We start from the raw sequence: 15,718 nt of genomic DNA, 5'->3' as shown, positions 1-15,718 counted from the left end.
ATGTTTTTGGTACGTCTCGTCCCAGGGTTTGTCCCGAAAACGCTTTTTAAAATACTGGTTTTTAATTTAAATTACAGAAAAAATAAATCTGGCTAATCTCTAAATAGCGTATTGAGCCATATGTGCACTTGCTCCGTTAACCAGTATGCTTCAATTTTAGCCCAAAAGAATTGCAATCATTTCTTTTTCTAATCACTAGTATTAGAACCCGCGCGATGCGCAATCAATAATAAAAAATATTAATTATTTAAAATTATCATTTGTATTTTTAGTGTATTATATTACGTCGTAAATAAAATTTTAACTGACATTTACTTCTCGGTACAATATTTCATTAACTAAACTCTTGAAATATTTTTTGTATTTTGAAGTTTATTCAATAGTTCTCAATAATTGGCAATTTTTTTTATTATAGCTATTTTTTTTCTTCTTATTTTTGTTTTTTTATTTTAAAATAATTTTAAAACTTCAACTTGAAACTACTTTTAAATTTGAATGGCATTATATATATATATATATATATAATATTTTTTATATAGCTGATTATAAGATATTTTATTTATTAATTCAAATAAATAGAGTATCCAACCAATTAATTCAAAATTTAAAATTCAAAAGGTTTTTTAGTTAGAAAAGCAATTTGTTTTGTCCTAATGCCATTTGAGGTTATGCCACTTGTCTTAATACTGTACTTTTGCCTATCCTTTTATTATATATAGATACATAGATATATGATTGGAAGCTTCTAGACATTTATCAGAACACAAAATAGTGGAGTATATATTTACTCATTTACCCTTCACCATGGCATAAATATCTAATCTTCCTCATCACGCTTCTCCATTTTCGAGAACAATCAGAGAGAAATTCAAAGCAGAAAAAATGGTGAATTTCTTGTTGGCGATCACGGCGGAGCTTGAGAATCTCACTAACCTTCAGCCGCAAGGCGGTTGTACTGATCCTGACTTCCCTTACCACTTCAAGGTCTCCATCTAAACGCCGTTAATTTTTCAGTTGCTCTATCGCATTTGTATGTCTATGTGATTTCTCGATTAAGATTGATCTAATTGATGTGTGTGTGTGTGTATTTACGCATATGGAGAGTAAACTACACTTACTCTAACTAATGACTCTAAAATACAGGATTACTTTTGCTTATTACGTGTTTATTTAGGTCTATTCAGGTAACTCATTGCATTATGTGTGTGTGTATTTACACATAGTGAGTAAACTGCACTTACTCTAACTAATGACTTTAAAATACTGGATTACTTTTGCTTATTAGGTGTTTATTTAGGTCTATTCAGGTAGCTCATTGCAGTGTGTGTGTGTGTGTTTTGTCTGCGTATGTGTGATTCAGGTAGTTACTCTATTGCATGATGTCTATGTGATTTCTCCATAAAAATTTGGTTTAATTATTTTTGACTCAATAGTAGATGTGCGTGTGTTTATATTTAGACATATATAGAGTAAACTGCACTTACTCTAACTAATGACTCTAAAATACTGGATTACTTCTACTTATTAGGTGTTTAGGTCTATTTAGACCTAAACGCCTCTAAATTTTGTAGTTACTCTAATGCTACGTGTATGTGATTTATCGATATAGGCTGCACTTACTGTAACTAAACTCTAAATACTGGATTATCTTTTTAGGTGTTTATTAGGGTTATTCAGGTAGCTCATTGCTATTTCATCTTCGTATTCTTCATTTTCATTATTTTCGCTGTCAAATGATCGGGTTTTTTTTCTCTCTAAAATTTTAGTTGCTCTATTGCTATGTCTATGTGATTTCTAGATGAAGATTTGATATACTTGATGTGACTCTATAGTAAATGTGGATCTAGTCATTTTGACAGCTTTATGTGAACTACTACTAACATACTTATGTTTTTTTTTTGGTGTGTGTGTGTGTCTGATTGTTGATATTATGTGATTTTTTCCATGAAGATTGATCTAACTGACGATGCGTTCTAGCTATTTGCTTATGGCTATCTGATAGCTCATTCCAATTTCATCTTCTCATTCGTCATTTTTGTGATTTTTTCTTTGTCGAACTATCTCTCTTTTTCCTAATTACAATTTTAGCTTCATAATTTTTGTGTCTATTTTGCTTGTGTTCTGTATGAAGTCTTTTTTTGACGCAAATAAATCCTAGCATTACATTAGTGCTGGTATTACAAGAGTGAGTAAAGAATCTGCACAAAAAAGACCTGTATACAAAAGAAGGTGAAGTCCTATCACACTATTTTCCTCGTATGCATTATCCAACTTACACCAAAGTACCAACTGCCTTAAACATTTACATTTCAGGACCTGCATTGCAGTAGATCTGCCCTCGAGACATCTTTGATTTTTCTCCTTCCATACAGTCCCCAATACAGAAGATGGAATAGTTCTCCATATTTTGAGCTCTTTGTTCCTTGTATCCCCAACAGCTTAAGAGTTCCTTGACTGGTGGGGGATCCATTTTACACCAAAGAGATTTGGAAAAAGGCCGCAAAGCTGTCTGCAATGCAGTAATCTAGGAGCATATGACTGCCGTAGTGCTTTTCTCCGTATCCTCATACTTCTGATAGCAGCTGCTGCAAAGTTTTACTCCTCTCAGTTGCAAATTTACTTGTACCAGGCATCATAGTATAGAGTCCAGCAAAAACATGCAACATCTAGTGGGACATTAGCTCTCCATATTTGTCTCGAAGGCAGGAATGCTTTTCTTGTGTACCTCTGCTTCTTAGAGCTTTCTAGCAAGATTTTTCAGAGAAGGTACATTCCGTCCATTCCACATTATAAAGTTTGGTTCCTTTGGTCTTCATAAGGCTTGCTCTAACTCATGAAGCAAAAGGGCCATTCTGCTTACTCCCAATTGAAAAGTGGACTTCTGAAGCCCTAGTTCCATGCATTTCCTTTCCTCAATTGAGCAATAGTTGCCTTTGAGATGTTGCTAAGACTGAATCGATCAGGAAACTTCAATTTAGTGGCAAACGTCCCAGCCATGAATCCTGCCAAAACTGTAGCATTCTACCATCTCCCACTTTAACTGCAATATATTCCTATTAAACAAATATCGCAGCTTGGAGATGTGATTCCAGACACTTACATCGTAACTATACCAGTGTGCCATGGCCTTTCCTTATTTCGATTGAAATTGAATTACCCTTTTCCAAACTTTTCCAAAGGTTTACCTCTTCCTCTGAATACCTTCAAAGCCATGTTATAATCGAGCTATTGTTATGTAGTTGAAGGTTTCTTATCCCAAGGCCACCTTTTCTTTTATCTTTTAATGTTATTTCCCACTGTATGAAATCTTATTACTTAGTTTTAAATTATGTGCCACTTTTTCCATGTTAAGACGTTCTGAAATGTTACACCATCTCGTGTGAACCTTGTTTCATTTTATTTTTAATGTGTACTACTTTCACTCTGTATCTTTTTAGATATGCTACTACTTAAATTTCCTTTCAACTATGTTCGTATGAGATAGTGTTGTTTCCCTAAGTTATTTTTTTACTGCTTTTGCCTGATGAAATTATCCATTTCTTGTCCTCCATTAATATTTATTTTATAGTCCATTAAATGCTTTCTTTTTCTTTTAATAAATTGTGCAGCTGAAGTGTGGCAATTGTGGCGAGATCACCCAAAAGGAGACTTGCGTGATCTTGGGTGACACTGTTCCTCTTCCCATAGGCAAGGGCACGACCCACCTTATTCAGAAGGTGACCCATCCTCCTGTTACCTTATCTTTGACAATATTTATACCTTTTAGAGAGATATTGATGTACATCTGAATGTTCTATGTGTTAATATAGATATGAAAAACACAGTGAACTTAATTAAGCTAGTTACACTATGAATTTAACATCACTGAGAGAGCTTGAAATTTGAGGTGAGACAAGGAGCAAGTAGGAAAGCTATAACGTATATTGTTTGTTTGTAGTAAATGCCCCTATCTGCTGTTTCTTAATTCTATCGTGTTGAATAACCATGATGTCCTTGAAGTCTATGTATACTTGACTGTTATTTGTGATAATATACATATATATACTTGACTGTTTCAGCTCGTTTTCACTATGAATTTTGACATTACCGAGACAGCTTGAAATATGAGCTGAGGTAAGGAGTTAATTAGGAAATCTATTGCATCAGAAGTGGTTAATTTTTAGTAACTGCCTCCATCTGCTTTTTCTTAGTTGTATCACTTTGAATAACTTTAATAAAAGTCTATTTTGAACTCAGTTATTCCTTTTTTTTTTTCATTTTTCTTTGATGTTCTGTTGCTATTACAACTCTTCTTCGTTTTTATCGTTGCTGTATCAGGCATGATTGATTATTAAGTGCTTTGTGACTTCTGCTTTCAGTGTAAGTTCTGTAGCAGGGATGGTACAGTAACCATGATCACTGGCCGAGGCCGCCCACTGACTCACGGTGATAGTCAAGCTGGAAAATATGCACCCCTGATGTTATTTGAGTGCAGGGGTTTTGAGCCTCTGGATTTTGCTTTCCTGGGAGAATGGCAAGCTGAATCGGTAAGCTTTTCCCTTGCTTCCTGGTTTGGTATTTCCTAATGTAGAGATATTCATTACCGAAACGTTGTAGAAATATTATATGTAAGCATAAAGTTTTTTGCCCTATTGTTTCCTACACGTGTTCCTGAATTGTATGCTGGGATTCCTTGAATAAATTTCTTGTTTCTTTAAACCAGGTGATGAATCTCCTAATTAACTTCTAGGAAAAGCATTCTTCTAGTACATTCTACCTCTATTATGTCTGGTCATTCATAGCGCATTCCATTCTAAATCATTCTTCTCTTTCCTACAGAGTGGATACTAGAGTGTTATGCTTATTCCAATAGGTCTTCAATTTTGAAATTGCCTTCGGAATATCAACTTGAAATTCAATTTCCACTTAAGAGCAGCATGCTTTCTGCTTGTCTCCAGCCTTTCCTCCCACCCTTCCAGTGACGTCATTGTCTTGATAAGTGATGATTATCATCCTTGGATATGATCGCTGCCTAAGCTCAAATGCCTTTTCTTTTTTTTCTGATTCTTAGGGGGATCTAATTTTGACTAGGTTATGAACTGCACAAAATGCCATCCATATGTTTGTGCGGTTGAACGCATTCACAAGCATAATGGGCCTGATTATGGGAGATCAGTGAATTTTATGGTGCTTAAGAAGATACTAATTGGACCATCTTCTCATCTTTGTGAAGCATCTGAAGACCATTTGTGAGGCACTGGATATGTCCTGTACTTTAGGTTGTTAACTTGTGAAGTTTCTTTGCCCAGGATGCTTTGGACCTTATGCTATTCTGCATGTTTCTTCTTGATATAACCCTAAGTCCCTAACCACCCACCCGAACCCCAAAACACACCCTCTACTACGTATGATCCATCTCTTTTATAAGATTTATGGTAATATGTATTTATTAAAAAAGGAAAGATTTATGGTATTACATGCTTGTGACAGCAATAAGTACAGTTTCATGCAGAACTTGACATATGGGTAAAACCACTGTAAGGTTTACACTAGTTATGCACTTCCTTCCTATTTGCAATTGACAGGAAAGTTTAACCTGTTGTAATGCTATTAATACTTGCTTACATCTGCTTCTGGCTATTCGATGACATTTTTGGATCCACTCTTAACTCCTAGAATTGTACGGGTATAAACTTGACTGATTTTGGTCTGATGACATATGAAATGATTAACATCCATTATTTTGTTGAATTTATTTCTACGTGGCATAATTGTGAACCTTCTCGTGAGATTATCTTTGTCACAATCCTTTTAGGTTGCTGAAGACACTTGCAGTTAGGTTTTATGTCCAATTCTTTGGTTGTGTTATGGGGGAAAGGTGGAGCCAGTTCTAATGTGATACATTTAATGCAGCTTGAGGGAACAAAATTTGAAGGCATCGATTTGTCCGGAGATGAGTTTGCTGACTATGATGAAAAAGGCGAGTGTCCAGTGATGATTTCCAACCTTCGTGCCACTTTTAATGTATTGAAGTAGATTCTCCATTGCTCTAATTTCTGCTATTGGTACATAGAGAGGAAAGTATAACTGTTTTGTACTGTCAAAGTGTGTAAAAGTTGCTAACTACTGAGGATGGGAGTGTTAGTTTTCAATGTACGTTTGAACGCAAACTACTTGCACGAGCTTACTGTTGGATTCATGATGGTTACATTCATGAACAAGCCCATTGTTACTATGCCAATATTATCTCTCAGGCTTCTTTGAAAGAGCCAATCTTGATTGTGTTGATGTGGCCGTTTTGGGTCTTTTTAGAAATTTAATATGAAAGCTGGCAAAAACTTTTCCACTGGCTCTATAGTCTTTTCTCTGTGATTGTGTTGTTATATTAATGGATGTTCGTTAGCATATTATTTTCCCGAGCTCTATACTCTTACCGTGCTGTTGTTTAATTGCTTTTGTATGGGTCTTTTTGGTGATAACTAGTGCATATAAAAGATAACTGTACTCACTGCTCTTTCGAAACAATGGTTCGTACTTAGCCTAATTATATCTTTAAAACAATTCTTGAAATATCTATAACGTAGTTGGACAGTTTATGCTTTTGTAATTGTTTGCATGCAATATACATCATCCCATATTCACAATACGGTGGCAAAGCATAATTTTTCTACCATATCAGTGAAAGATTGCTATTATGCACCTTTGAAAAGTCAGCAGGTGCATTGTACAATCCAAATGACATTCGCTTAAAAGCATAGGTGCAATAACGAGAAGTGAATGTGGTATTCTCTTGGTTTTCCATATCCATCAAGGCAACAATAATAATCTATCCGTGGTGTCCGGGCCAGCTTGCGCGCACCTCGATTAATTTTACGGGATACCTGCCACCTCCTACCAGCAACAAGTACCTAGTAACTCTATTCACCAAGGCTTGGATAGATGAGAAGAAATCACCTAGTATTTGCCTTCGCTGGGATTTGAACTTGAGACTTCATGGTTCTCACCCACTTCATTGACCACTAGGCCACACCCTTGAGTTATAATTAGATACGGTTTACCTCTTCAACTATGGAACTTTACTAGAACTAAGTGTACTACATTTTTTGCAATTTCTTCTTCTTAACTCAAATAAGAAGTGTGTTGTTGTTGCTGCACGTTTTTGTAGTTTCTGGAACCATTTCAACCTATATAACCTCTTAATAAATTCGTAAGACAACAACATGGTACTAAGAAATCAGAAGAACAAATTTAAGCGGGATTATCACTGAGTTCGAATTTCAATGGTCTCCCTAGTAAGTCTTCAGGCTTTTCACTATTTCTTATAAGCAAACTAGGGGTGTATATGGACCGGATTAGTTCGATTTTTATCAAAATCAAACCAAAATAACTATATCGGTTTGGATTGATTCGGTTTTGTCGGATTTTTCGGGTTTTCGGGTTTTTTTTTTATTACATGAATATATCTTACTTTGTTAAAGTTATGGATAAAATTTTGATAAGTGAATATATGTTTATTAAATATTTAAAAAATTGACAAACATATGATCTATTAAAATATTCTAATGGGAGAATTTTTTTAGTAACACATGATAGTTATTTTCTTAGTTGTCTAACAATAATTTTAGTTAATGTACGCTTTCAAGGTTAATACATGAGAGGATCCCAAATATTTCGACATTTTTTAAAGAAAATTCAATATAAAGTCTTAAAAATATATATAAAAATTATATATTTATATGTCGGTTTGGTTCGAGTTTTTTTTTACTCAATACCAAACCAAGTCAAACCAAACCTGATCGGATTTTTTAATCGGTTTGGCTTGATTTTTCGATTTGGTGCGATTTTCCGGTTCGATTTGAACGCCCTTACAGTAAACTAAAGAGAATTTTGGTAATTTTAGAGCCTGTTGCGCAAAATAATGTGAGAAATGTCCCATTTATAAGCCTGTTGCAGTATGTTTGTGATAGGCTAAGAAAATTCTACAAGAAAATGAAATTCATGGTAACTGTTGGAATGCTAAACTGTTTTCTTATGATCATCACTGTATTATAAGTATGAATACTCAAAGTGAAAGTTAAATTACCAAATTGTTCTATAAAAGTTAAATGACTTTCTTTACCCTTCAAGCAAGTACTACTAAAGTAAAAAACATTATGCAAAAATGGAATTACAAATTCTAATAAAATTTTAAATTTTTTGGAGAATGTAAGGAGTTGCATTGAATAACTTAATAATAGGCTAAATTCATTTGGCTAAGTTAATACACGGCAATTCATCTAGTGAAGGTAAATTATTACCAATTAATTAATTATCCATTCAATATATACAAGGTTTATTTAGCATATATTGGCGATAGAGTTTGTTTTGATTTATGACATCCTACATTTATTATGATCTTTAAATCACACTAAAATACAAGAACACTCATATTTTTTCTTCCGTTTAAAAATTTAGAAAGACACTTCTTAATTGACTGATCTTCGTAGCCTTTCATATCGTAGTTTAAAATCTCACGGGCAAAAGCTTATCCCCATCCTTTTTTCTACTTAAGTTTAGTACTAAAAAAATAATATTTTTCGTATCTGAATTCATAACTTTACTTTCTATTCTACAAAAGAAACTTCATTATCTCCACTTTGTTTTTTATATATGCACATTCATTACTCATAATTTTAAATTTTTTGATTTGGATTCATTTAAAATATTGATATCTTAAATCCCATTTTGTGGTTTTTGTTGCAGGTGTAAGATAAAGATTAAAATTTTGCCTAATAGAGTTGAGGATGCAGCAAGTGAAGCAGTTGAGTGCAAGTGATTAGTTTCTCATGGAGAAAAATGAATAAATATCTCTGACATACAAAAATATAAATTTATGTTAAGTTGATATATATTCCCTAATCAATTTGTTCTTTGATTTCTTAAAATTTATGTTTAAAATAGCTTCACGAAACCTTGTATTCTTATGATTACGATATTCTTGTAATAGCCAATTGCATTTTTCTATATTTTTTGCAATTAAATTGAAATATTTGCTTTGCGCCGTTCTTTTGTATTGGCTTCTTTGCTATTATATTTACGAATTATCTAAAATAATGGAACATTAGCATCTAAGGTATCCACCAACTTATGGGGTAAGGTTTCTTCTTATATGGAATTTTCTAAGCAAGATCAACGTTCATTATTTTAGAATTTGCAATTAAACTTTATGTTATAACTAAAAATATATTTTTAATAATATTTATGTTATTTTTAAAGTCTAATACTCATTAGGGGTACACGCGCGTTGCGCGTGCCCAAAAACTATTTACATAAAATGTGGCTGAAAAAAGCAACTGACGAATTCTTAGTTAAAGAGATCAGTTTTTTATGGGGGAATTAGAAACATTAAATTATACTCCCTCAAGTATTGTCTCTTGATATGCCGTTCACGCCATCTGCAGAAGAAGTTCAAGTGTTTTTGTGGTGCACTAATTGTCTTGGAAAAGCAACAGGCCTTCTTGATTGATGAATGTATTTTCTGGGTTCGAGTCACGCTGGAGAGGAGGTGCGAAAATACTATAAATTCTTCTAAATTGAGAGGGGTTAAAAAAAAAGTATTATTAACGGGTTTATACATAATTAATGCTTATTGATTTATATTACAAAAAACACATGATGAGACTGATTATTGTTTATTATTTCTGTAAGGGCAATCTTATGATATTTTCTGATGAATAATGATCAAATGACATGCTTACGTAGCAATAGAATGAGTTTACAAACTACACCTTGCAGAACAACAACAACAAAAAAGCCCAGTGAAATCTCACACGTGGAGTCTTGGGAGGGTAATGTGTACGCTGACCTTACCCGTACTTTATGAAGGAATATAGCTGTTTTCGATGGACCCTCGGCTCAAGAACAGAAAAAACACACCTTGCGAGAAACCACAAAACCACAAAACCTATATCTCCTTACTTTACTAACCATGACATTCCAGCAAATCATGAATGACTCTTCTAGTGAATATGCACTAGAAGTTGTTGATCAAAAACGTCTTGCAGTGGTAGAACAAAAAGCTTCTGGTGTTCATGCACCCATTGTTTCATCCGTCAAACATAGAATTCGACCCCTCCTCAAATGTGTGGACAAGCTTAGGCATCTCAACATCATGCAAGAAGGCATTCAGCTGCCTACCATTGTAGTAGTCGGCGATCAGTCTTCTGACCAGAGGCTGATCTATACTATACCGAGAGTGATCAGATTTTGATTGAATCCAAAGTCCACCTCCGACTCTCAAATCGTGGGTCCACCTCTGCTTTTGGGAAGTCTAGTGTGCTTGAATCACTTCTAGGAGGCCTTTATTCGTGCAACTAGTGAGATCGCTGGACATGGTAAGCAAGTATCCAGTACTCATCTAACACTCATAGTGAAGAAGAATAGTGCGCCTGACTTGACTATGGTGGATTTGCTTGAAAAACAAAAGATACGTTTGAACAAATTTCAGAAATGATTATGAAATATTAACACCAGCGGAAAGCATAATGAATGTTCTGTCAGCTGCGGACGATTTCACTACTTGTGAGTGCATTAAGATGTCAAAGAAGGTGGACAAAACTGTGAAAGAACTCTATTAGTTGTGACTAGAGGTGGCAAATGGTTAAAAGAAAATAATTATCCACCATATTATCCATTAAAAAATGGGTTGGATAATGAACATTTTAAAAACGGGTCGAATATGGATAAGAACCATATTATCCACCTAGAAAATGGATAACCAAATGGATAACCATGAATAACTAATGAGTTTAACTTTTACATTTGTGAAGCCTCAAATTGGGGACTCCTCAAAGTTGAGAGACTAGGAATTCTCCCAAAAGTGATCATATTCAATAAGTCATGGATAATATGGATAACAATATTATCCGCCGTATAACCCGTTTTTTATCCGTATTAAATATGGGTCGAGTCGAATAATTTATCAGTTTTTTTAATTATCCATTTCCGACCCGCTCATATCCGACCCGACCCGCCAGTTTGTCACCCCTAGTTGTGACAAAGGTTGATAAAGCTCCTGAGGGGCTGTTTGAGAAACTTAGTGAAAATAATGTGAATATAGGATTTGGTTATGTTTGTATTAGGAATAGAACTGGGGATGAGTCTTATAAAGAAGCCCCTAGTGAGGAGGCAAGGCATTTCGAAACTCATCAACTATTATCCAAGATTGACGAGTCCGTGGTTAGCGTTCCAGAAGTTTTTACTTAAATTTCCAATTTATTCAATTAGATTCATCAATTAAATGCTAAAAATAAGGATGGAATCATGGATAATAACCAAATACTAGTCAAAAACACTTACCCTAATCCAAATCATGAAAATTCCCTCCAAAATTACCTAAATCCGAGCTGTATAACTCAAAATATAATAAAATAACCAAAACCCTCGAATTAGAGTACTTGAATAATCTGCCTGGATATATGCATTGCGATCGCGGGACACTCATCGCTATCCCGGAGAACAAAAATCCTCGCCCAGAAAAAGGCCTTCGCATTTGCGTTCGCACGATCGGCGAATGCGATGAAGAACACATCACACCCTACGCGAACGCGGCTTGGTCCTCGCGAATGCGTAGGCCAACACCTCCCAGCTCCCAATTTCTCCGCGAACGCGGAGCCCCCATCGCGAACCATAGAAGGGCGACTGCCCAGCCCCACTCCAACCTTCTTCGTGAAGCACATAAGTTGGTGCAAATTCAAGCGAACATAATTTCGAAATGCTTCCTGGATATTGTGAGGAAGATCAATGACAAACTTGCACTCAATGTTGCTGCTTTGAACGTGTTACCACTGCATTCGAGATCTGTTGCTGAAGCTTTGGCTACATTCATTTGGTTAAGGAGTCTCTTGAGAAAGTTTTTATCAGAGTAGAGTATGATGAGCACACTGAAGATATTGAAATGCAATCCGCGAAGACTTTTAGAATTTGTGGTTCTAAACAATTCAAAAAGGGGTCCAGAGTATTTGTATGGTTATAAAAGCTTCTCATTAAGGGTAGAATTGTAAGTTTAAGCAAAATTATTTCCAAATTTAGAAAGGGGTCATTCTTTTTGGAACAAACCAAAAAGGAAATAGGTTCACATGAACTAGAACACTAGAACGGAGATAGTATGTTAAAAAGGGAAGATGACTTGATGGATGAGATCATGTTTTTAAAGGAAGCAAAGGAGATTGGATTAACGAATTTCATTCCTCGTGTTGTTTTCCTTAATTTTTTGCAGAAAAAGGTAAGAGGGGTTTCCGCAAGCGCGGAGGAATTTATGGGAAAGTTGTGGAACTATAAAGAGGAAGTTGTCATCAAAGTTTTGATGCGTATTGACACTATTTCCTTATTATTTCTTTTAAAAAAGATTGGCACCTCAATATTTCCTTAATAGGAAACATTTGTAGCCACAAAAATTGCTATGGAACGTTTAATACCACAAATTTCAAAAGTTTTACAACCACACAAATGCTATTAATTTTGTGTATGTAGCTACTTGTAGCAAGCTCATGGCTCAACAAACGCGATTTATGGAGTTCTGGAAAAACTCTACAGGGAGCTCAATAATAGACCTTGAAGGAGTTGGAATAATTGATGTTTGCAAATTGCAATTGGAGCGTAAAGATGTTGTTGAGAAAGCTTTTGAATTGAAGATGAGAATGGCTGCATACTGGAAAATCGTGTTTAGTCCTCAAAAGGTGGTTAACAATGAGATCACGGTGGATATTGGTAATGAGTCGATGGCAACATTTCAGATGAGGTACATTGCATTCTGGCAAATTAGTCTCTATCTTCGAAAGTTGGTTAATGAGATTGAGGAGGAGATTCTTAAGGATCTGATTGCAGTACATGGTGGTGGCTTTGAAAGTTCGCTCGAGGGATCATTGGTTGCCGAAAAACGTTTTAGGGGTGCACATGTCACCTTAGGCGAATCCCACATCAGAACGAGAGAGAAAAGTGAAGAGCTATATAAAGCATGACACAAGTTCACATAGTATGCTCGCTTTTGGGGCTCGAGGTGACGTAGCCCAGAAAGACAAATTTGTGCGGGCCTAGGTCCAAAGCGGACAATACGTGCCATAGGTTTGGGTCGTGACATTGCATCACATGGTGGTGGCTTTGAGAGTTAGCTCGAGGAATCATTGGTTGCAGCAAAATGCTTTAGGGGTGCACCTTAGGCGAATCCCACATCAGAAGGGAGACGAAAGTGAAGAGCTATATAAGGCATGATACAAGTTCACATGGTACGCGCGCTTTTGGGGTTCGAGGTGGCGTAGCCCAAAAAGACAAATCGATACGGACCTAGGTCCAAAGCGGACAATACGTGCCATGAGCTTGGATCGTGACATTGCATCACATGGTGGTGGCTTTGAGAGTTCGCTCGAGGAATCATTGGTTGCGGAAATACGCTTTAGGCTCATAAAGTGTGTGAAGTTGCTTGAGGAGTCGAAAGAGGTGGCGAAAATCATGGACATGGATTGCTCTTCATGTTGGTGATGAAAAGGCTTAAACAAGTGTTTGGTGCTTTTGGTATATAAAGGGTATTATATTATAGTTCTGCAGATGGTTAGTATAAATCATTTAAAAAAATGTTTTCCTATTATTAATTTTGATCCTGTTTCTTTCATTCTTTGAAGAGAAGTCTTGGCGCAGCGGATAAAGTTACTTCCATGTGTCCAGGAGGTTACAAGTTCGAGCCGTGAAAATAACCTTTTGCATAAATACAGAGTAAGACTGCATACGATAGACCCTTGTGGTCATACTCTTCCCCGGATCTCACGCATAGCGGGAACTTAGTGCACCAGGCTGCCTTTTATCCCCCTTCTTATCATGCTCTCAGTTGTTTAATTCTGATTCCAGTTTCATTTGCATATCACTCTCATTGGCTGTGCATTTACAATCTCTATTACTTAAGTACTGAAAATTTTCTAAAGCTGAATTTTGAATTACTATTTCTCAGAGACTTCAGTGATGTGTAGAGGGTTCTTCTTTAGCTATATCTTTGAGCATTTACTAAGACATTTAAATTTATTGTGACATTGGATTTCTGAATGTTTCAAAATTTACTAGTATCGAATAATATTGGACTTTTTTGGAAGTGATCTATTTAGCTTCAAGAAATTGGTGTTGATGCAGTTTTTCATGTGGGAATGGTCAGAGGCGGACACAGAATTTTAACGTGACGGGGGGCATCATTATTTTTCTCAATCACAGTATCGCGATCCAAAATCCAGCTAGTCGTGATGGCACCTAACTTAATCCGTTGGGTAAGCCAATTATTCACTATCCAATTTCAATGTAATTTAACAAGACAATTATTAAAGAAAGTATATGAAACAATTACTTTTTCCCAAGAACTGGTAGTGCAAATCATGAGCTTTTAAGAATAGAGTATACAAATTGGCAATGAAAATAAATACATAGTCTGTTTGAATAGTACATAAACAGAGCTTTTATAAATCTAAGGCTACCATGAACAAGAGGCAGCTACAACAGGAACACATGTACATCTTCAAATCCCGCAACCATCGAGCACAACAACAACATCAACCAACATCTGCACGCAATATGCAGAAATATAGTATCAGTACAACTGACCCCATGTATTGAGTAAGTAAGAAACCTAGCCATAGGTTGAAAGTAGTGACGAGTTTCTACTAAGGTCGAGTCCATAACCAATAGTCCACAGTCCATAACAACATAAAGCAAATAATACCAGAAGTAACTCAGAGATAAAATGCTCAGCCAAATTATAATTTCAAAAATAATAGTTCTTCTTTTCAAATACATCAGTAAAAACCCAAATCGTTTGCCGAAGTTGCCAAAAATATGAATAGTTTGAAAACAATAATTTCTCCCCAAATCTTTTCAATAATAAATAAGATGTTTTATTTTTCTTCCGGATAACCCGTGTAAAACAAATGCATCACTATGCCCATCTGTAAAAATATGTGAGAAATCGTGAATGGTGTGATGTTGTACAGCATGAGAAAAATACATCTCTATGCCTATATGTCATGTGTGCATGCCAATGCGATGCAACTCAGTGATAAAATCATAAACAGCCCCTCGGGCAGAACATCACTCATATGCAGCCCCTCGGGCAAACCTCACAGTCACTCAAGCCTCTCGGGCATACCTCACAGTCACTCAGTAATCAGCACTCGCACTCAGTAGGTACCTGCGCTCACAAGGGGTGTTCATACTCATGAGAGGCTCCTACAACCCAAGCGCTATAAGCACGAACAACTCACGTGCTGCACGGATAACTCACGTGCTATAATATCATATCTGGATCCGTATGGACAACTCACGTGCAGCACGGATAACTCACGTGCCATAATATAAACATAAGGATCCGCACGGCCAACTCACGTGCTGCACGGCCAACTCACGTGCAATAGTATAATATATATATAAAGCCAACATGACCTGCTGCGGTGTGCAGCCCGATTCCAAAAATATCCTCACAATCAGGCCCTCGGCCTCCCTCAATCATCAATCTCTCCAGTCTCTCTCTCATGGGCTCACAATGTCATGAGAATAGCCCAAAATGATGATATGATGTATTAATAAATAACAACAAAGATTGAGATATGATATGCAATGAAATGAATATGACTGAGTATGAATTTTTAATTTAAAATAAATAATTCACAACAATATGACCTCCGTGGATCCCAATAATACTGGCACATAGCCTCAACATGATTTTAATATA

The 15,718-nt window shown here is 35.8% G+C and overlaps 1 protein-coding gene and 1 pseudogene across 1 annotated transcript; both read left to right on the top strand.

The window, feature by feature from the left end:
* The first annotated feature begins 755 nt into the window (after positions 1 to 755).
* On the top strand, positions 756 to 6,264 carry LOC104112026 (uncharacterized). The gene is made up of 4 exons (XM_009621848.4): positions 756 to 984; positions 3,609 to 3,716; positions 4,359 to 4,526; positions 5,893 to 6,264. The coding sequence occupies exons 1-4, from the start codon at positions 883 to 885 to the stop codon at positions 6,013 to 6,015; spliced, it is 501 nt and encodes a 166-aa protein (XP_009620143.1). The 5' UTR covers positions 756 to 882; the 3' UTR covers positions 6,016 to 6,264.
* Positions 6,265 to 9,946: 3,682 nt separating this feature from the next.
* LOC138891805 (dynamin-related protein 4C-like) lies at positions 9,947 to 14,006 on the top strand (annotated as a pseudogene).
* The last annotated feature ends 1,712 nt before the right edge of the window (positions 14,007 to 15,718 follow it).

This window comes from Nicotiana tomentosiformis, chromosome 1, assembly GCF_000390325.3.
Source record: "Nicotiana tomentosiformis chromosome 1, ASM39032v3, whole genome shotgun sequence".
NCBI lineage: Eukaryota > Viridiplantae > Streptophyta > Magnoliopsida > Solanales > Solanaceae > Nicotiana > Nicotiana tomentosiformis.
This window is presented reverse-complemented; position numbering and strand designations above follow the sequence as displayed.